The sequence below is a fragment of the Carassius carassius genome, chromosome 19, assembly GCF_963082965.1.
Source record: "Carassius carassius chromosome 19, fCarCar2.1, whole genome shotgun sequence".
Classification (NCBI taxonomy): domain Eukaryota; kingdom Metazoa; phylum Chordata; class Actinopteri; order Cypriniformes; family Cyprinidae; genus Carassius; species Carassius carassius.
The window spans coordinates 26,315,362-26,339,085 of NC_081773.1; the positions used below are offsets into that span (position 1 = coordinate 26,315,362).

The 23,724-nt window shown below is 36.5% G+C and overlaps 1 protein-coding gene and 1 long non-coding RNA gene across 2 annotated transcripts in view; one reads left to right on the plus strand and one right to left on the minus strand.

Moving 5' to 3' along the window:
* Nucleotides 1-23,724, minus strand: part of cerkl (ceramide kinase-like) — a 57,149-nt gene that overhangs the window by 11,895 nt on the left and 21,530 nt on the right. The window contains exons 3-6 of the mRNA XM_059500526.1: nucleotides 18,353-18,484; nucleotides 14,307-14,370; nucleotides 8,484-8,626; nucleotides 439-513 (exon numbers count right to left, since the gene is read on the minus strand). Coding sequence (XP_059356509.1) covers nucleotides 439-513; nucleotides 8,484-8,626; nucleotides 14,307-14,370; nucleotides 18,353-18,484 — 414 coding nt within the window. The remainder of the gene's footprint in view (nucleotides 1-438; nucleotides 514-8,483; nucleotides 8,627-14,306; nucleotides 14,371-18,352; nucleotides 18,485-23,724) is intronic.
* Nucleotides 2,599-3,256, plus strand: LOC132094789 (uncharacterized). Its single transcript, XR_009422398.1, has 2 exons — nucleotides 2,599-2,675; nucleotides 2,768-3,256. It is a non-coding gene; the product is annotated as an uncharacterized LOC132094789 (long non-coding RNA).

The following is a 23,724-nucleotide window of genomic DNA, read 5'->3' on the forward strand; positions in this document are numbered from 1 at the left end:
TGTGGCGAGACCGTATGGGTGATTGACGACAGACGTATCTCCACCTCTCCCGGGACGTCTATCGTTCCATGGGACCTGTTAACCGTGATCTCCAAAGCTAGAGAGGCAGAGCCCGTCCGGGGGGTTTGTCTTCTCTCGGCCCCCATAATAACAGTCTGTGCACTCTAATTAAACAACAGATTACAGAGAGCCACCGCATGCGCCGCCATTATGATACACCAAAAAGAGGGAGAGAGACTTCCAGTGGGTGAAAATTAAACCGTTGCCCCTTCACACATAACTCAGTGGAATTGAAAAGTAAATACGAATCCCATTTACGTATTATTATGATGTATATGTGTGCTCCATTAAGTCCCATGGTTCCTCGAGGCCTTACTGAGAATGACTAGAAGCTCATGCATGAAGGAAAGAAAGAAACTCCAAATTAAAAAAACATACCCATGATGATGTGGAATGCTGCAGTCACAGCGCGTCTTATTCCATGCACGGAGCAGGCCACCACATCAGTAGAACCTATAGAGCGATGATAAACACATTTTAACACAGTTTAATAGTTTATAGTGATTAAGCCCCAAAACATACTAAAAGAACCAAAAACATAGTTCATATGACAGTATTACAGTACTTAAAGTGATAGTACCAAAAACAAAAACTGTCAAGAAATAGTGTTAAAGATATCGTGTTTATATTTTTAATAATTACATTATACATTTTATTAAGAGCAAGTGAATAATGGCATATATACTTTGGTCTGCTTGTTCTACAGAGCTATGTTTTAGAAGACTTGGAATATAGCACAAGTCTTATATTTGGAGTTTGAGTCGTGGTAAGAAAATAAGTTGAGTTAAGATTAATCAGTATTTCTCTTGTGTGCCACAGACATAGCACTCAGATTTGGATTTGCTTTTAGGGTAAACTGTTCCTTTAAATGGACTTGTGCATTTCATAAACAAGCAAGCTTTCTGTTTGAATAAATTCTGTTCTCCGCACAGGTGATTTTATGATAAAGCTTTTTCTCGTTAGACACACACTGATGCTGATGCTATGAGACCGTCTGAATGCTGTGGCATATGGTCCCATGATGTTTGCTATAGTGTGTATCCCTGCACAGACACTGTTTACTCTCAGTGAGTGATGAGATTCCATTAAGAATGGCTACAGAAACGTGAAAAAATGTAGCTTTGCTTTATTATAGTAGACTCTCTCCTCTGCATATCAATGTTCTCCAGCACCTGCTACAGGGGACAGAATGGGAACCTGTCCATTCAATTTCTGTTCGACCAATCACGGCTCACTTAAAGTCCTCAACAATCTATGGCCTTTATACTCTCTAACTGCAGTTTTCTTTGTTTAGCATGTTTTTTTTCAGAGCATAACAGTATTAAAAGATGAATTTTAGCCGATATTTTAAATTATTTCTATTAAATTGATACACTATGCACTAAAACCAAGTGCATGCCTATGAGTCTGTAGTGATGCTGTTGTGACATACTGTACTGCAAAAACTTGTCCTTCACTTGTCCACAAACATCATAGCACAAGAAGTTATGGGCAATATTATTATATTATATTATATTATATTATATTATATTATATTATATTATATTATATTATATTATATTATATTATATTATTAGTCAAATATGAAATTTGTAAGTAAACATATTCGTAAAAATTTAATTTATGCTGCCTTTAATTTTAAAAACTTGTCGACCAATGGTTGTAAACCCCCACCAAAACTCAAAAGTCAGAAAATGTTCTATTATATTATATTATATTATATTATATTATATTATATTATATTATATTATATTATATTATATTATATTATGATCCTAAAAATGCAACTATTTTTGAATATATTTTCCCTTTTGAATTTAGTATATAAAAATGTCATGTATGCTGCTTTTGTGTCCAAACAGTCGATAATTGTAATACAGTTTATGTTAAAATGAAAATATTTTATCCATTATAATCATAATATTGTACACAAAACTTGATTTGTCAATTTTACAATGTTGTTTCAACAAATGCTATAGAAAATGCACTATATTCCAAGTCTTCTGAATGTGATATGAAACTTTTTGTGCAATTATCATTGAAAAACATCCAAATTTGGTCTGTTTGTCACACAGAGTTATCATATGGCTTCATAAGGCTTGGAATATAGCACATTTTAATCGTCTATTTAATATAATAATCTGTTCTCTGGACAGGTGATTTTTAGATAAAGCTTTCTCATTAGACAAATGCTGATGCTACGAGATCATTTGAATACTGTGCAACATATTTGTTTTTAAGGTTAAACGGGAGATAAAGGCATTACGGTCTTAATATTCACCCTGTAGGAATATCAGGAAAGTTTGCAATATTATTGTGAATGTCCTGTGATTTGGGACACACTAAATCTCGTCTGGCACACTGTTTAGATTGTATGTGAGTTGGGACGCAGTATTGATTTAAAAACAGCAGCAGCTTCACCCATCTAATGAGTGAGGTAAAGTTAATCATTACAGGATGAGGACTTTGTTAAAGGGCATTAATTTAAGTTAATATCGCCTTGTGCCAATTAAGGCAGTTTACCTTGCTGGCAGCTTGCGAAGGGAGAACAGGTGTGTGTATTTGTACTGATTACTACCAGAGACAAACAGCAGAGAGAGGCTTGTCCTTGTCGGGTGAGTAGGCATTTCCTTTCATGCAGTTATCTGGCCAGTGTGTTTGCTCAGATCAACAGGGTATGAAAGCAAATGTCTGTAAATGAGAACAGGACGGAGGTGTTGGATGAAACCGTTCCCTCCCTTTCTGCAGATAGAGACGGCCAGGCCTACAGTGCTGGACACACACTCACTCACACTCCAACTGAATTTGGCTGCAAGTACATGTGCCTCTTCCCACCTACCAGGTCACTGGTAATGTAGCCCTCCCTCACAAACACATCCATGATGCTTCCGGGCCTCTCTGGGAGTTTCCATATGTTGTGATGATTTCAACACAAAAGCCCAGCTCTGAGACTCGGTAAAGATCACAGCTTCTGACGGACTGACTTCCAAAACCGTGAACTGCTGTGCTGTCTACTAGCTACTAGGGATGGACATTTTTAGTCATTTTGTTTACATGAGTACTCAGTAGGTGAGTACATCCTGTATGCGTCAGACATGGCATTGTTTCACAAGTCACTTTTTTGGAAGCATTTTGTATATTTATTATTATATGTCCCATTAAAACATAAGGCAAGACTTGCTGCCAAACTCAATAAAACTGAGTATCTCTGAGCTTTCTGCAGAATAGATATTTGCCCCATATTAAATTAATAAACTATTGGAGCATTTTTATCAATGTTAATTATTAATGTTTTTGAGTTAAGTGGTAATTGATAATGGGCACAGTAGTTAAGTGATAAGATTTATTGTATTGTGATAATGAGGATTTTAGTCTTTTGGGGATTTTTTTTTTTAATACAATAATAATAATAAGTTTCTCCCCAAATAGTTATTTAAATGTTATGTAGATGATATTGTAGTTTTATTGTACTGAATTTAATTAATACTAATTCTAGCTTTAAAAAAAAAAGTTTGGCAAAATGTCATTATGCAAATTGCTTTGAAAAATGGGATAACAAAGACACTGATTGCAATTTTTTAATTAAATATAATTTGCAGTAATTTTTAATCATTCACATTTCACTGTAAATATTTTTCTGTACTCTGTAAAAAATTCCCACCTGCTTAAACTTAAGTTCAGTTGCTGCCACAAATTTATAATCACAATAGCTATACAAGTAATTTAGACTTGTATTAAAATGACTTAAAATTTTGCTGAATCTTGTATAATTATTATTATTATTTAACTATTAAAGGTGAATTTATTTAAAATATAATAACATATGTTACCATGAAGTGTTGATCACAAAATCTTTTACAGTGTTATCTTTAGATTATAATATATCCTATCTTAGAATTTTTTTAATTATGGGGCTAGCCTTCTCAGCGTGAAGATGCTTCAGAATTTGGCCTGATGCACATAGTTTCTTTTTTCGTTTTGAAACAGCCTTCACATCAGGAGCATGCATATTACATCTTAAAATACTGCCTACGTAGGCAACTCACTAGGTTTTGGAACAGAGCTGATATCACTCCCCTTTGTAAATGTCAAGCTGTGGCTTTAGCAAAGCGAGTTCTGCAGGAATAAATTCCGGTGCAAGCAATAGTCATGTGAGAATCTGTAATATAAGGAGCGAATGGTCTACAGCCAATTAAAATAAATATAATGAATGTGGTTACTTAACAGTCTCAGTGAGTGTGATATTAAAAACTCATTATCTGAATGCTAAAATTACCATTTCTAACAAAGATCTGGTAAAGCCCACTTGAGGTTCACCCAAGTGTTGTCCTACCACATCGTATGTATTGCATGTAAGACAATGTTTTTCGGTGTTTGACATTGATCGTTTTGTTCTTTTGTTTTTGGGTGGTGTCTGTAGTGCTGCTGCCGTGCAGTAACACTATATTTCAAGCGTGCATCTGTCTCTCCCACAAGGCTCAGAGCAACAGCCTGTGCCAACATCATCGGGAGTTCCATATATTACCAATCTCCATTCCAGAACCCAGTGACGAATGGTAGTAGTGCCCAGATATTAGAGTAGGGGGGCGAATAGGAAGGAAGGGGGCTTTGAAAAAGAGAGATGTGGGGGAGTAATGGAGAGAGAGAAAAAAAATTGTCCTTGGAAGTGCGAGCACTTCTGCAGAACAATTAACTTAATTAAGCAGACAGCATGAATATTCATAAGGCAGTTAATGTCTCCCTCATCCAGGCAGATGAATGTGATGCAATGACTCGCTAGTCAAGCATGTCTAAGTGTCTCGTGGAAACGGCACCAACATTTTGGTTCTTTGCCTGGAATATCAAAGAAATTAACAGTCCCCCTGAAACCCTTAAAAGCAGGCAAATTAATTAGATGCCTGCAATTTATATGCTATATGTACCAAGGAGGAGTATATACTATAGTGCAGTGGGAAAGCCTTTAATTGGGCAGGGCGCTGCATTTTTGCATGTTTATCCTGCATTGTGAAAAGAAGGTATTTGAAACGCTCATTGTAATTAGTCTTTCGAAAAAGAAAAACTTGAATGTTTGTTCAACTTCACTGTGTTATGAATACTGACAAAAAGCATAAAAATGACAAATTAAAGTGTTAAAGAAGCTAGTCTGTTTTCCAGCTAAGATAATTAGACATCAACTTGGCTTGGCATTTCTTGTATATTTTATTGATGTGCACATTGTAACTACTGGCGGTAGTTGATTCGGGTTCTTTATTGGCATAGATCCTTCCATGAGTAACCTTTAACCTCAGTTGAACCTTTCCATTGCACAAAAGTTTTACATTGTTAAAGTTTCTTCATTGACATCAATGGTTCCATTAGGAACCTTTAACCTCTACTGAACCTTTCCATTGTACAAAAGTTTTGTTACCTTTTTAAAAGTTCTTCATTGGCATCAATGGTTCTAATTAGAACCTTTAACATTCATTGAACGTTTCGATTACACTAAAGGTTCTTCATTGGAATTGATGATTCCATGTACAACCTTTAACATCCATGGAACATTTTCATTATACAAAAGGATCTTTATAGTGGAAAAAGTGTTCTTCACACACAAAAAAAAAAAAATCATCGAAAGGTTCTTTGAAGAACCCAAATTGTTGTTCTTCTGGGAAAAAATTGTCTTTAAGATTGTAGATTATTAACATTTTGTTCACACCACATCCTCTTTTAGGATCTGATTCTGATTACTGAATAAGTCCAATAATGGTCCTTCTATGGCAATGCTATGAAAGCCCCCTTTTGGAAACCTTTATTTTTAAAGGTACCGTTTTACATGCTTTTTTTGAAGCTTTGATTGTGTTTACAGTGTGCAGTATAACGTGTTCATGTTTTGCGTGTAAAAAAACAGTATTTTTCACACAATTCGCCTATCTGTATACCGCTGTTTTCACTGTCATAAAAACAGGCTGATGACTTCCTTGTTCTATGAAGCCCCTCCTTCAGAAATACGTAACGAGTTCTGATTGTGCCAGCGGTTCCTGTGTTGTGATTCGACACCAGCTGAGTGCACGCGGCCCTCATGGAAAAGCGATTGGGCTAGTTTTGGACTAGTTTTGAGAAGCATGTGGGCAGGATTTGTTCTGAAAACTGCTGGAGATGTACTTATAATCACAGGAGCATTTTTACTGACGAGATGCGCGTGAAAATCACATTTGATTTTTTTTTTTTGCACAGCCCTAACATCTAGTTAACAAAGCTAAACAGCGTTGCCCTTTGTGTAATAAGTTACAGAAACTGTTAAAAGCACCAACCTAAATAATAAAATACACTTAATGATTGTAGTCAATAAACAACGCCTTCTCCAGACAAAGAGGGAACTGCTCCATCTTTCAAGAATAATCTTTGTGGGAATCCGGCATTAAATTGATTGAGATTGAGGAAGCTGTCCTCAGCAAAATGTTTTACATAGTTTTACATGTGGATTATAATTTTCGGGAACCGAGTTAAACATAAATTGTAACCATTAATCTCCAAGTACAGCGTCCCTGGGAAGCCCAAACAAAGGTGATTGGACTCCGAGATGAAAATAACAGCGTTTCGACGACATGGCGACAAACACAAACGCAGCTCTTCCTCTTCTCCGTCAGAGTGCACCAAGACCACGCCCCCTTTTTTGTGTATTCATGTGGGCGGAGGTTAGTCAAAAAACTGTTTTAGTGACGTCATTACTGCAGGAACTAGAGGGATGTAGTCCAAACGGGTCGATCGATGTAGGCGAATTCTGTTAAATAAAATATCTCGCTTGGCATTGAACTTTGAGCTTTATGATTTTACAGATATTATTTATACTCTAACAACAACATTACACACTAACTAAAGTTTAAAACATGTGATCACGAAGAACGGGAACTTTAAGAGATTACATGGGTGTTTTTGCAAAGCTGTAACAAAGAGAGTCAATTTGACTCCATTTCCTCTATCCCTGAGGATTGACCTGGGACTGATGTCACACCAAACGACACATCCAAACCTGCCCAGGAAAACGGCAGAAGCAGGGGGTCGTTTTTTCCCCTCTGCATTTGTGACAGGAAACTGTTTACAAATACTCCTGTGGGATTCGGCACTAATGAAGAGAAAGCGTGACCCTGATACGGTCAGTCTGCAGCGGGTGTGGAGTTGGAGGGCTTCCATTGCTCCTAACAACAGCACTCCATTTTGCTGTGCCTGAAATGACAACTGAAGGTCAATCTCTTGGCCGAAAAAGTAGAGGCCGCTACCGAACCCATCTACCCTGCTCTCCCCTCCTCTTCCCAGCCCAGTTTGGCAGCTCTTTGTGGTTGGTTTGTGCCACACTCCCGCAAAAAAGAGAAAATATCTGAGCTTAGTCAGTCCTGTGTGAGTGTGTACAATAGTCAGGGCTCTGGGTTGCTGATCCAAGGCCAGTGGAGTCTGTTTCAAAGGCAGCAAAGGAGAGTCAAATGGAGGATGCTCCATTTCAGACACTCTTGAAGGCAATTATCTCAGTGTGCGAGTGGGCCATTCGGAGGCCTGACTGTGATTAAATCAATTTGATAATGATACACTCACTTGCTGCTGTTATGAGCTGCCTGTTTGTTTTCGCTAGAGGAGTTTCAGAACACAATCAAACTAAATCATTCTGACAGCACAGAAACTAGAGACCGAAATTACTACAGGGTTCGATTTTTAATTGGCAGCACGCCTCTGATTGTTTTAGTGCTGGAATGAAGCATAAAAAGTCCCATGGTTTACCCACAACGCTGATGTTATAAATTATCATGTTTTACCCCTATTTTGACATGCTGTGATTTATCAATTATAGGTTTTATTTGTTTCTTCATTTAAATACCTCATAAAGGTATTTAAGTACCTCAAAATTGTTTGTGGTTTTTAGTTTTTGTCTTTTTTGAGAATGTAAACGTATGCTTTTGTTCTCATTAATATTTTGGTTTTGTAATAAAATAAATTTGAAAGATTATGCAAGTGAAATTGCCATTTACTTCCATACTCTAATGTACTTCTGAAACATGATATTCAACAGGAATAACCATTGGGAATTTGTGTTTCTAGTTACATACTAGAATGGAGCCAGGTGGTTTAAGGGGGAGGGGTTAAAGGTTTGGTTTTGTGACATCATCTGGAAAAAGCCAGAGATATGTTGATATAAATATGCAAAACTAAAAAATGTAATTCTTACTTTCAGAATAACATGTACTCTGTATAACGTGTCTAATGCATATGATGAATTATGCACAGTAAGATCAGAAACGTGTGTAATAAAAGCAAATTGGGTCAATTTTGAATTTGTGTTGACTCAGCTAGGACACTGAGCTGATTCTCATGCGCTCTTTTGAAAAGAGCTGGACATTTTGGGCTGTAGTGGGGACAGCTGCAGGAGAAAGAGATACACCACCCCTGATCCTCACCTGCTGGTATTATGCCGAGAGGAAGTGCTGCTTGGACAGGCGTGAAGATGGAATCTGTGTCCCTCCCAGCGTCCATCTGGGCCCGGAGAAGCAACCCGTGGGCCACCTCAGCTACAGAGCCATCTCCCCCAACACATACCACACTAGAGAGAAAGCAAACGGATGGGCAGTGAGTCACGTGACCCAAACTCATGGCCAAGGGCTGGCTAACACACATGTAACAATTAGGCTGTTGTTCACTCATATGTGAATAAATGTAAGTCCATATGGACGAGTATTTGATTGAATATACAGATAACACATGGCACAGTTATTCCTTAAATATGATTAAAAATTCCTAGCAAGTCTTTATTAGAGGAATCCATTTCAATTAATGGAAACCATAATTCCCATTACGGCGTATTGAACAATAGATTAAACTGTGGAAAGCGTGTATTCTAATTGGGAAATGTCCTTTTTTTCAAGAATAGCAGAAAATCTGTCAGATCTCAGCAGCAAAATAAATCATTAAAAACGGCTGAGCCCACTAATCTGCTTTAAGCACATTACTAATAAATGAACACAGCCTAGTAAAGCTGATTACATTTAATTCAAAAATGCCCTTTAGCAATACTGTACAATCTCACAAATAGATTTGTTTAGGAGACAGGGCCAGCACTAATAAGCAAGTAGTCATGCCACTCACAAAATGAGTTCTGTGACCTTGCAGTCGCAGGTGTTTGGGATAAATCTGATTGCAATGTTTTGATCCGCCATATATGTTAAGCCTCGAAGGACGCTGCGAATCTACCAAATCGGGATAGTAAATATTAAGCGATACATCAAAGCTCACCTATTCACCTTTGGGTTATTTTATGGAGGAGTGGAAGGGACTAACTGTGATCCTTTTGGCAGGTGTCAGAGACTGTGCCTTATCTTCATCTGTAGAGGTTAAAGCTTCAATCTAGAGGCCTCACCAAACACACGGCGTGCAGAGACAATGTAGAGCTTTATGGGAATGATGGATGGGGTCCAGATGAACATGTCCCATTCCACATTAACCAAAGTTCACTGTTGAAGTTAACATGTTGCATGTAGGAGGAAGTCAACTGATTAAGAATATTAATCGGATCAATTACATGATTTTGCAGTGGTACAAAGGCAAATCAGGGTACTTTCTTTACTCTCTAATGGTACATATTAGTAACTTTTGAAAGTGTACTGCCCCAGTTTTGTACTTTTTATTTTTAATTGTTTTGTTTGTTTTTGTCTGAGAGCCCATTATAGCTTATATTAGGCAAGCAAAACTGAATTTTCAATATAAAAATGCCTGAAAGTTCCATTTTGAAGGAAAGAGAATATTGGGGAGCTGAAGGTTCGGAAAACTAAATCAAAAGTAATGTAATATACTGATTACATAAAAGTAACGTTCCTCAATGCTGCATGTCTGTGTAATATTGTGGCACTTATCTCACTTCCCATCTATCAGCAGTCAATGTGACGGCATTAAAATTTGCACAAATAAGGTCTTTCCATTCATGGTGCTGATAATTACCATAAATGTGTGAGGGGAATAATTGCATCTATCGCTGATGTGCCATCACTTTAACGTCTATTGTGTGTGGCACGTGAGACACAACTGAAATAGCAGCACTCCATTTAAACTGGTGGAAGCATCAGTTGCTGAAGTAATTAATGAGTGATGATCTATTAATGAAAAAACGTGTGATTAGTATTACCTTTGCAGAATTAGTTCTTCAGAGGTTAATTAATCGAGTTCAGAGGAATGAGGACAGGGGACTGAGTTTAGAGCGCTGTAACACATTTCTTAGACCGGGAAAAATGGGATGTGGGGAAATATTCAAGTTCCTTCTTTCTTTTTGCTTTTGCTGAGGTGTTGAAGATGGTGTGTTTTAATGTTTCTAATAATTGTTCTTGCCAAGCTGTTATGTAAAATCTGGACTAGTATTATCACCTTGATAAAGCCTATTGAAATATATATGCAGCCTATGTATTGTATATGTACAATAATTTACTTTTCAAAATATCTTCCACAGTAGTATGACAGTCATACAGATTTGGAATAACATGAGAGTGACTAAATGATGGCAATTTGTATTTTTTCAAGCAAACTATCCTAGTGAAGACCTCTCCGTGTAGCACTATCGTGTGACTGAAATGTGCCCCATGTTGCTGTAACAATTGTATTGACACAAATTCCCTTCTTGAAGATTATCCTGTTTAGCAAACAACAGAAAGAGTGATCTTTTTTTCTCTCTCTCTTTTTTCCCCATCGGGTTAAGTAGCTTAGATATCCTCAGTGATTTGTCATGCTGACAGAAAATTAAATTTCAACAAAAATCATCGGAGCATCATTTCTATAATCCTCGATAAAGAATAAGCTTTGTGAAATTGGAATACACAGACAGATCATGACTGATGTCGAAATTCCAGGCATTATCCTCAGCGTTAAGCTTTACAGGAACAAGAGAAATCTATTATCTGTAATGAAATCTATTAGCATAAGTGCAGAGAAATGATGTATGATGCCACAGGGTCATAATAGTGAGGAGTAAATAAAGGTGTAACTAAAGCAATAATGCTACTAACATAATGTTAAGCTGAAATTATAACTTTTTTAACATGCAGAGAAAACTAGAAGGTATTTGTGGGTTGAAGTGTTTGAGCAGCTCTACACACTAAAATTGTCTCAGCCAACTGGGTAAATTTAAGTTGGATGTTTCTGTTTGTTCAATGTTAGAAAAAAACCTTTGGAATTACTGTATATGTTTACACACTTCACCTATAACAATTTTTTTTTCAATAGCATTACTTTGAGTTGTTTCTTTGTAAAATTATTTAGGTTTAATGTAATCACTTTAATTGATAGCATTATTCTGTGATTTAATATTGCTCTTTTTTTAGGCAGTTATATAATCTGATCAGAATTTGACTTAAATTATATATCGGTACATTTCTGTACAAGTTAGTACATTTTTTTATTTTTTTTTATTTTTTTTTTTAGAAATTAATACTTTTATTCAATAAGGATGCATTAGATTTACCAAAAGTGACAGTAAAGACATTGATAATGTCACAATACATTTCTATTTTGAAAAACTTTGAATAAATGCTGTTCATTAAACTTTGTTCATCCAAATCCTGAAAAAATGGCTATGCCAATTATATATATATATATATATATATATATATATATATATATATATATATATATATATATATATATATATATATATATATATATATATATATATATATATATATATATATATATATATATATATATTGCCTTATCCTTGCAGGAATAAATTACATTTATAATGTATTCAAACAGAAAACAGTTATTTTAAATAGTAATAATATTTCACAATATTAAAGCTTTTACTTGATTTTGATCAAATAAATACAGCCTTGGTGAGCCTAAGAAACTGTAAAATTAAAATAAAAAAATCATACAGCCCCCAAATAGTAACAAGATAATATTTAAAATATATGTATATTTCTATTACTATAAAGAAGTAAATAATAATATTTATAATAAAGCAGATAAAATTATATTTTCTCTTTTTTTAAAAAATGTTTCCCCTCTCTCAGCCCCCCCCCCCCCCCACCCCCTTTTATCCGTACTTGGTGCGAAAACAGCTTCACTTCAATTAAATTTAATATAAATGTGGCAAATTTCTATAAATCACTAAAATCAACCCGCTTTTCCTCATCTGGACTTCATCTAGAATAATACATGCTCTCTATTTTCTCATCACTCCATGTTTCTTCATCACTCTCGCATATAAAATAATATAAGGCAGTCCAGCACACATCTCTATCATCAGTAAATTTTGTGATACCACCCAGCCCTATAGGTCTCACTGTAATACCAACACCACGTCTTTGATCCGCAACCCTGTGGTTTTACGTCTTCCTGTGCAAACTTCATCTTACTGTTCCACTTCGACCTCGTACAGTGTCTGATCTCTTTATTTCTAGATTCGCAAGAACCCGGCCACCAAGCCCTCTTACCACCTTCATACACCGCAGATTAATCACCATTCAACATGAATGTGTTCTTCACTCGGCGCTTGCCCTTGCCCCTTTGTCACTGCCGCAAACCTGCACGCTGTGTTTTTAATCAAAGACCACTGTGCCAGACCCAGCACGTCCCCTCCCACCGAGCCCAGAGGATGCAGCGGAACAGTAGGGCGGCTGTAACGGATGAGCGTTAAGCCGGGGCCGGAGATATTTAAGAGGAGCTAATTGTGAGAAGTACTGGAGCACACGGAGAGAAACCGTACAATGTGGTGTGAGCGATGCCCCGCACCCGCGGTCGGCTGGATGGCGGTACTTCATCACTGCTTCCAGAACAGGTAATTAAGGAGCCACCTGCCGAGCCACACCGGAGAGACCTGCTCTACCGGAGAGCTCCACACTGGGCCCTGCGGCACGCCGCTCCAATCAAAGTATTATCACTCATTTTGCAAAAATCAACCTCTGCCTTTCTCTCTCTCTCTCTCTCTCTCTTCTCTCTGTCCCAAACACTACTTTATTTATTAAGGCTAAATGTCACCTCGAGAGAGGCAGGATTACTCTGTCATCTGGCTTTGAATCCATGCCATCTTCACTCGCATCGTAAAACGGCCTTTAAAGTCATAGTTCTCCTTTTGTCATGCTCTTTCTTCCTTGCTGTCTTATATAAAAGAATGACCATTCTCTTCCATAAAGTGAATGGCGACCAGAGGTTGACGAACTCCCAAAAGGACTACTTGTAGTTTATGGAACTTGTGTGCTATAATACAAATATTCTAAAACCGTATGATAGCTTTCTGTGATGAATAGACTAAAATGTATTTATTAATTGAAAATCCCATCGGAAACAATAGCCTCTTGAGCTGCATTCCGACATACAGTGCAATTACACCTCCAGTAAACCGGAGATCGATTTCCGAGTCCTTTACAGATGCTGTTCACCACTTTCATGCCTGGTCTGTATATTTTCCTATCAGTAATGGCAAAAAATGCATGGAAATTGTAATATTTTAGTTTAGGGACCACATTATATTTAGCATATAACAGGAATATTGGCTGTTTATTAGTACTAATAAAGCACATATTAATGTTTTATTCTGGATTGCTTAATTGTACCCCATACCTAAACGTAACAACTACCATGCTAACTAGTTTAGAATTAGCAGTAAATTAGGAGTTTGAGGCAAAGGTCATAATTAATAGCTAGTTAATAGTGAGCATTCTTCCCCAAACTAAAGTGTGACCAAAATCCTGACTGACAGCCGTGATCACCATTTACTTTTACTGTATAGAAAGGAGCAACTTGAACATTAAGTATCATAAATGACACTTTTGATGACAGAATTCTATACTTTTAATTAGTTTAGTTTACTTTTGCTATTCTTTTGGTTAGCGTTTGTTCAGAGAGGCCACTGTTATTTTTATCACTGAGATTTTTTTCATTTATTTAAATTAGTTAAAATGTTTCTATTTTCATTTTGTCATGATTATCATTTTTATTAGATTGGTTAAATATTGTTAAAGATTGTGAAATATTTCCTTGGCTTTTTTTTAAGTTAACATTTATTTATTATTCTTTTCTTAAATTTAATTGACTTAGTTTTAAAATAAAATTATTATTATTAGCATGCACATATATATATATATATACACAAACACATGATTTAAAAAAGAATATATCTGTTTAAAAGCGAGTCATATTTATGACAGTTAAAATGCACTGCTCCAACCCACTGCTAAAATGTTTCATAGACAGAATCATACTATTTTTTTATTTTATTTTTTGTCATGAAGTATACATACCCATCATAGTCTTCCAGGCTGCAGTCTTTCAGAATGGACAGTGCATGGCCCTTTCTTTTGGTGACTGTGAAAAAGAAAGAGTTAATTTTTTATTATTATTATTATTTTTTTTAAACCAAAGCACTCCAAACTGCCTTTAGTACCCTTTTCCAGGCATTGGCAAATGGCTTAAGCCGAACATATGGTCCTGGCTGTAAAGCAGAATTTATACTTGCATGCTGTTTGCATTTTTAATCAAGAATATGAGTTGTGGTACCATGAGGCAACCGCTCTTGTGTTCAGCTTGCCCAAGCTGCACAAAACAAGGTCAAGATTGTTCCCAGCATTCACTGTGTGGTTTAGACTTACTGCAGTGCTGTGACATCACTTGGGTAACAAGGTAATCAGAGGGTCACGGGTCCAAAAAATAAGGTTAAATGTGGTCAGTTTGTTGGACAAAGGCTTGATCCAGTAGAATTGTGGATTCAGGTTTGGTGTCGTGTGGCAGAAACCCCTGGCCTGTGTGGCACGAAAGAATGCCACTGAATTCGGGGGAAGAGGGGTGGCACGCTGCAGATGGTATTGTGCACGCCCGTGCCCCACTTAGCATTTTCTGGGGCATCTCCGCCATTGAGCAGGTCCCAGCTGTGACCAACCATCAAAGGGCTCACCGTGGCTGATGTGACACTTGCAGATGGATGTTTTTTTTTTTGTTGTTGTTGTTGTTGTTTAAGAACGTGTTTTACGATGCACACAGAGATGCAAGTGCTGTGTCTGTTCATTATGACATGCCTGGCTATTCCTGGTACCAGCTCCAAAACGGAAGCACACAGACTACAGAACCTGCACACGACTGTGGGGACAGAAGATCATGTGATTAAAGCTTTAAATCAAACTGTTTATATTTTTCTGTCTGAGTTTTATTCATTTCTGAAACTGGGTTACTAAGATATTTTTTGTTTTTGAAAGATGTTTCACCCAGGCAGCATTTATTTGATCAGAAATTCTGTAAAACAGCAGTATTGTGAAAAAATACTACAAATAAAAATACTCTTATTTTAATAGATTTTTAAATGTATTTTTTGGTAATTCTTTTTTTTTTTTTTTGGATCACGTGTTGGAAAAAGTACATTTTCAGTAGCCATTACTTCAGTCTTCATTGTCACATGATTCATCAGAAATCATTCTAATGTGCTTATTTGCTTTGCAAGAAACATTTCTGATTGTTATCAATTTTGAAAACTCAAGAACCATGATACATTTTAATTTCATTTGATCTGATTAGGATTCTTTGATAAATAAATAGTTCAAAAGAACAATTTATTAGAAATATTTTTTTGTAAAAATGACAAAAGTTGTGATCAATTTAACATGTCCTTGCTGAATAAAATAATAATAATTTAAAAAAAATCTTTAAACTTTTAGAAATAGTAGCATGTTAGTATGCTGTTCCAGACATTCTGAGTTCAATTCTTATTGCTGACCTGTAGGGGGAGAGCTTGCAAATCAAAGTGAACTTAAAGGATCATGTGGCCCTGACCTTGCCAAACAAAACCACAACCCAGGTACCTTTTTCACATTTCACTGACTGAGCCACATTCTGCCCTGAGCTGGGAAATATCATTCATTTAGATTAAAAATTAAACTTAGATTTAAAACTGGTCTAAGCACACAAAATGCTAAATTAGACTCTTAAATGACCATAAAAGTGCAAAAAATAAGGTATCCATGTATAAGCTTTAGTTATCAGAAAATAGCCTTGAGTTACGCACTGTAATTGCTCCTCTCAATTGTGACAGTTCGCTAATATTGCCTGTTCATCTCTCACAAAGTCTATAGAGCTAATTCAATCACATATATTCTCAAAGCTCTGCGTTGTGAGCGGCAGAATGAGATATTTAATTTCTATTAAGTAAAATGTTGTTTAATGGCTCCACCTCGAGCTCTCAGCCTCTGCCCTCGGGAGCACATCATCAGGAAACGGATTCTATTACTGTTCAAATGGCTTCTGGAATCAGGTAGCCACATTCATTAGAGCACAGATTGTGGAGTCCCCTTCCCAAAAGCAGGGGGCGCCTGGTGCGTGTTCGGGTGTGTGTGTGTACTAGTGTGGATGTCTATGCGTATATAGTATGGGGTCCTGTGTGTGTGTGTGTGGAGGTGGGTAAAGGGGAGGAGAGGGGGGAGTCCCACACTGTGTAAGAACAGATGGGTGCAGTCCCTCCCCTTGGGTCAGGTTACTGACGGAGGATACACTTCTCCTGTCATTATGAGCGTGAGATGCATTTAGGACCATCCACAGCAGTTTTGTACAGCTGCTACTTCCAGTATGAGCACACACACATACACAACCTCAAACATACTGCAAAGAGATATCGAGAGAGGTGGGAATAAAAGAAAAGGAGAGCTCGGTTTTGCAAACATTTGCGCATATTCATAAGCATCACATCTGTGTACATTTTATCAGTTCATGCATTTCCTGAGAATGTTTTTGCTAGCCCCATGCTCTACTGTTTGAGCTACAGCAACCCCAACACAAATTTAAGAAAGCAAAATAACTCTATTGTATTCATTTGATCAGTTTTTGCTACAGCAAGCCAAATTTAATAAAGCAAGTAATTTATTTATCTCAATCCAGTTAATGGGAAAACTTAACTATTTTACGAAGTGGTGATTTCATTTAAATTTGAGCGTATGATTTTAGAAAAAAATAAAATAAAATAAGCATTGAGGTTTTCCCTTAAACCTAACTGTTAGCAGGGCATAAGAAGATCTATCCATATGCATTTACATGTATGCACTTGGTAGGTTTGATCAGTATGTGTATTTCCTAGGAATGATTTTTAAAGTTGTTAGCACCAAACTGTACTGTTTCTGCTACAGCAACCCAAATCTAAAGAGCAAGCCAAAAAAAAAAAAAAAAAACAGCACAGTATTCATATGGAAGCATACAATTTTTAGAACAAAGCAAGCATCAGGGTTCTCCCCTATATTAAACCACCAGTGGGGCGTAAGCAGATCGCAGTATGAAAATGTAAGAATAAAATTTTACAAATTTATTCAAATGAATGGCTGTTCACACCAAGATTGACAACAATAACTATGAAGTTTTAATAATTATTCTAATTCAGTGTCCACATCACAACTATAACACAGAGGAACGAAATTACTGGTATCACTTTCACAACCTTTTTCTTTTTTCAGATGATGAATGATCAAATTGAGCAGCAGATGATGTAACTGCAGCACACTGTTATATTAAAGTTTGGAAAGTTGGCTAGTCTGATGCTATGTGGTTGCCAGGGTATTCTGAGTGGTTGCTAGGTGGTAACTTGATGGCCCACTCTTAATATTCTACACAAATCCTATTTTTAGCAATGCTTTGTCCAATTTTCGAGTAGTTAAAATATCAAAAAATACTTTTAAACAAGATAAATGTATTAAAAAGCATCACTGCATATTAAATACATAAATATGTTTTCAGAGCATGAATCAGTAACACAGTTGTACTTTGTTTAACTGTAATGGCAGTTTCTATCCACTTGTTTTAAGTATAAACAAGTTTTAATAATCTGTGAATTCATACTATGAATCTATGAAAACAAGTTTAAGTATTTCATTTCAAGCATTTTTAGAATTTAAAAAAAATTGGTCAGTGCTGGATATTCTAATATTTAGTTATTCCAGTAACGTTGGTTTTTAGTAAATTGCACGGAGAGATGGCAATTACAATGGTAAACATGATTAATTTGGCTTTTAAGTGTGCATTGAAATTATGCATTAACATAGGGACCTTGACATTACTCACCCTAAAATATTGATTTCCTATGATCCACTACCAATGCCTAATGGCGTTGCACCAGCACAAGCTTGTTAGCATATAGGGAATTGTTGAGCACTGAGGGATGAATCCTATGAGTGAAAAGATCCTGAGGGCAGACGTTTATGCACATTGACCTTGGGGGGCAGCAATCACCTGTGGGTGATGATTTCAAGCTGAAAAAGTGAGGAAAAGCTACCTATGTAATTATTTGTTATCCTGTACAGCGCAGATGCATGAGACTTACTGGTCACATCGGCTTCTATGTCAGCCAGCTTGAAGAGCGGGGCAACTTCGTCCAGGTAGAGCTGGTACGCCTCTTTCTTGTGGCTGATGGGGTTCACGAAGACTTTGAGAGACTTGGGACGGTTCTTAAAACCTGCAGAGCAAAGAAAAAAACAAAGAGCGGGAAGATTCATCAATCCCCTTGTGTCATGAATCCCATGGGCATTCATTTAAGTGCTTGATACTCATCCAGTTTAGAGAAGTGCACATCTGTTAATGTGAGCCAAAGCCCCTGTCCTACATAATAACGATTTCTTGTCGTGAGTTCAGCTTTTGTCTGCCACCCTTGCTGCAGAATGGCTCTCACACAGTGTGAGTTCAGTCTCCACCAATTGAAAAGGTCAGATCAGTGTCTGTTGTTTACAGCAGCTGAACCTCTGCCAAGAATGAGGAGAAAGCTTGAATAAATACACCATGTAGGATCTTGGTCTCTCTGTTCATGTTTTTGTGGTGGGAGAAGTGGTCGATTGATATGTGGTTTTGATGAGTGATACCAAAAAATATAAAGTGTGGTAGTCAATGCATTATATGTGAATATTATATGGGTACAGATCTGTACCCAGAATTGAGCTAAATCTGAAATATTTTAAGCTGTTCTTATAACAGGTCAATCTGAGGACAAACAAGACAGTTTGACAGTTGCACCGGTTAGTTAATAGTTAATACTGTTGTCAATCCCAAATAGCAATTACGTCTATGTGCACCTACGCTACCAATCAAAAGTTTGGGATCAGTAAAATATATTTTTTTGAGCCTGTCCTCCAACAAAAAACGACCATATAGGTCGTTTGTGCAAGCACCTTATTACGACCTATATTTACGTTTTAAAGTTAAGTGCCCTCTAGCGGGCGTAAAAATAATGACAGTATCGCGTTGTGTCTGTCGTCATCAAATGACGTATAACGTCATTACAAATCAAAATGCACGTTTATTTAAATGCAATGTGTGGGCTTTTTACACCGATCTCACAGTATTTCCTACATATTTTACTAGGTGGCTTATTCGTTCGACTGACAACACCTAACCACACCCCTAAACCTAACCCTCACAGAAATCATGCTAAATTATGATTTATTGAGCATATACATTTTCGTGCACATCCGTTCCCTGGGATCGAACCCATGATAGCATGATTACCTATCAATGTATAGCGCAACAATCTACCAACTGAGCTACACGAAACGCAAACTAAAGTGCAAATAAAAGAGTTCAAAACATTAATATGAAAACGACCTTTTGCAGATAGGGGCGCAATTGTAGTATACGCTCTGATGGGTCGTATTTCAGGGATTTGGACAAACGACCTATACAAGCGTATTGGTTGGAGGATAGGTTGATTTTTTTATGTTTTAGACTTATGTTCTCCAAATCTGCGTTTAATTGATCTAAAAAACAGTAAATAATAATAATAATAATAATAAAATAAAAAATAACTGTTTTCATATTTTCATATGAAGAGTTTATTTGCAAAAGCAAATAACTACATTTTTATTCATTTTCATAAATCATGTTTTATTGTGTTATGTTCTTATTTGTTTTATCATGTTAATTAGCTGTATTTTTTATTATTATTATTTCATTAAATCAACCTAATTGCAGTTTGATTAATATTAATTGGAATGCAGGATAAAAAAAACATGATTTTTGAACATTAAAAAAAAAAGTTATCTGTTTTTGCAAATTAACTCTTCATATATTTTAAAACATAATTTATCCCAGTGATGCAAAGCTGAATTATCAGCATCATTACACCAGTCTTCAGTGTCACATGATCTTCAGAAATCATTTTAATGTGCTGATTTGCTCAAGAAACATTTCTGACTACTATCATTGTACAAAACAGCTGTGCTGCTTAATATTTATGTGAAAACTGCGATACTTTTTTCTTTTTACAGGATTTGCCATCGATGTTTGATTTATTGTTTTCTGTACTTCTTCCTTCTTTGAAGGGAGAATCCAGTATTGAGTAACAGTGGATCATAATTAGCAGAAATTAGGGAGCTGCTATCTCTCCCGGCCTTCCTGGAGTGCCTGAGATCGATGGAAGCTCAACGCTCTCTCTCCTTCCTCCATCATCTCCCTCATTACTCTAATCCTGCCCCTGAAGCTCTCGACCCTCGACCTGCTAACGAGCCGATACCCTCGGCTTGCCCTCCACCGTACCCCATGCTGACATCACAGCACAGGACTTCTAGGGGGTGCCCAAGGTCACAGTTCAAATAGACACAAAACGTGCACCAAAGTAGATGCAGGATGTGAGATGGGGAGGCTGGGGGGGATTTGGGATCTTTAAAGAAGGTTGTGAGTCTCGCTCAGCGTGGGGATGCTGATCCCATCTCCCACTATGTGGCTCTTGGGGGCCGCTGTGCCGGGACGGTGGGGTCCACGCGGGGAGCAGGTGCAGGGGGGAGGCACCACCGCTGCTGTTATAACTGTGAATGGGGCTCAGGAGGCTCAGTAACCCTCATCCTCACCGAGGGGGCTTTGGGCCCACCACACGACACATGAAAACAACGCTGTGAGGAAACACTCATCTATTGCATCAGATTTAGTGGCCACATTTGCATCATCGTTTCATAAATGTAGTTCAAAATACCAACACAAAACATGCTATTTATAAAGTCTCCTTTTAGTCTCTGGTTTTCCCAAGATGCTCTCTGTTCTAAAACCTGGTGTGCTTCCTAAATAGACAGCATTATATTATATTATATTATATTATATTATATTATATTATATTATATTATATTATATTATATTATATTATATTATATTATATTATATTATATTATATTATATTATATTATATTATATTATATTATATTATATATAGTTATATATAGGCGATGACTATGCTCAAAGGTAGGTAGCATAACCATTATGCGTTCTATGATGCATAATTTGTACTGCATCTAATGTACACTTTGCAGAGAGGGTAATCCCAGAAATGCACTGCAGTGAACTTGGTGAAAAGATTGCTGACAAAAAAATAGAGAAATGCTTTTTACAAATGTATATATGATAGCAAGACTTTATAACAAATATTGCAAATTAAAAATGTAAAAACCTTTACTAGTATATATATATATATATATATATACTATATATATATATATATATATATATATATATATATATATATATATATATATATATATATATATATATATGACAATGTTTATTTTTATTATTAAAATGTTTGTTCATGTTTTATTGATTTTTATTTTAAATTATAAAAATATTTATTTATTTATTTTTCTTGTCCTGAACATGTACAAGAAAAATATAAGTCATTATATATTATATCATTCATTCATTCATTTCAGGAGTTATTCCCTCTTTTGCAAGAATATTATTGGTGCTTGACTTTGGTTATTTGTTTATTCAGTTTATATAGAGTTTATTGTATATGAATTGTTGTTTATTAGCATATTACATTAGCAACATGCTAATACCAAACTTGTATGTATAGAATGTTCCAAATCAGTTCAGGTTCTATTCCAGTTAGGATCCTGCCTCAGAAGGTAGTTGTCTATGTAGGCAGTAGACAGCGAGACAGCTCACAAGGTATTGGAACAGAGCCCTCATCTCTTATAATTACACTGAAACAGGAAACTTGTGTTTCTGTTGTTTTAATGATCATATCTGAGCTGGAGTTCAGGATACAGTAAATCTAAACTCCACAGAAGGGAGAGTGGGGACGTAGCCCGTCTTTATGCACGATACCGTGTTACTATGGCACATAATCCCATGTTTGTGTGAGCGATGCACGGTGGCTCCCAGGAGCTCGCTGAAAGACAATCCAGACGAAGGGGCCACACTCAGGTTTCACCTCTATAAGTACTGTTTGTGTTCCCGCAAAAGGCCACTGTGATTAGCAGCCTGAAAGACTTCAGACAACCTGTGTTCACACGTTAATTATAACCTTTTGGAGACACCAGACGACAAATCTAAATATTGTGTTCTGACATTAATTAATTCGGTAGTGTTTTCACTTAAATGGGTGAATTTCACAAAACATGTTTAGAACGTACCAGGGTCACATTTCACAAAAAAAGTTATATTATATAAGTAGTTCAATGTTAAAATATAAATATTTATAATAAAAAAAGGAATAACAATACTTTTATAAATTTTTATTCCAGAAAATGAAAATTGTATGTAAGTGTATAAAAAAAAAGAAAAGTCTGTACAACAAATGTTACCATAAATATATATATATAGACACACACACACACACACACACACTTTATACACCCTTACAAAATGACAGAAAAAAAGCTGTCATTGTCACTTAGGGTATGTCCTCTGAGTTACAAAAGCTAAAAAGTACATATTTGAATCTCATTTACCCCTAAACGGTACATATTTGTAGACCTTAGGTACTAATATATACTTTAAGGTACCAATATGTACCATTTACAGGTTAATACAATATAAAATATGTACCTTTAAGCTTTTTTACCATTGGGAACCATTCAGTAAAATCTTTATGCCTTGTTTTCTGAAAGTGTATATGACCTGGATGAAATGTGACCTGGGCATGTTTTCGTTGACATTAACCCAAATGTATTATGCCCTTCATGTGAGCAAGTTGGCTCTGTTTGTCCTCGCTAAAGCTTTGCAGTGACGTCCACATTTCAGACATGTGTCTCTGCCACCTGCGGACATTCCATGAGGTCAGCATGTTCTGCGGTGATACAGCCGCCTTATGACTCAGAGGCTTAAGGCTGTTTTACCCCTGAGGGCTATCAAGACCGGCTAATGTCACCCAACACAGTAGCTACATCTGTCTCTGTCCAGCCCCCATCTCAGGGCACAGAGGGTGCTGATGGGAAAGGTAAGGAGCATCTGAATGGTGTGGCTGAGGGTCTCCCTGTGGAGAAGATAATTCGGCACAGGGGAGCTTTTTTCCCATAATCAGGGGTAAATTACCTGAAAGTGGGGTCAGGTTACACATTGATTTCAGAGACAAACAAAGCCCCAGGACTGCCCGTAAACACTCGCCCACTGCGCTAATGTGAGGACTGACCATGCGGTCCACTCATGGTTTGACTGCAAGACATCGATGCTTCATATTACAGTACAGTATCATTTGAGTGACTGTGAATTCATTCTGTTTTTTGGGTTATGTGCCCTGTAGAATTCTGATTTTTTTTTTTTTTTTTTGCTTTTGAATTCCAAATAAATTGTTTGGTTTAAAATGTAAGGAAGTAGAATTAAAATAAATTGAAATTCATAAAGACAAACTTTAAATATTAGCTTGACAAATCTTTGTTTGAAATTTTTGGGGAATAAAGCCTTTTGAGAAGATTTGAGAAGCATTTTGGATGGACG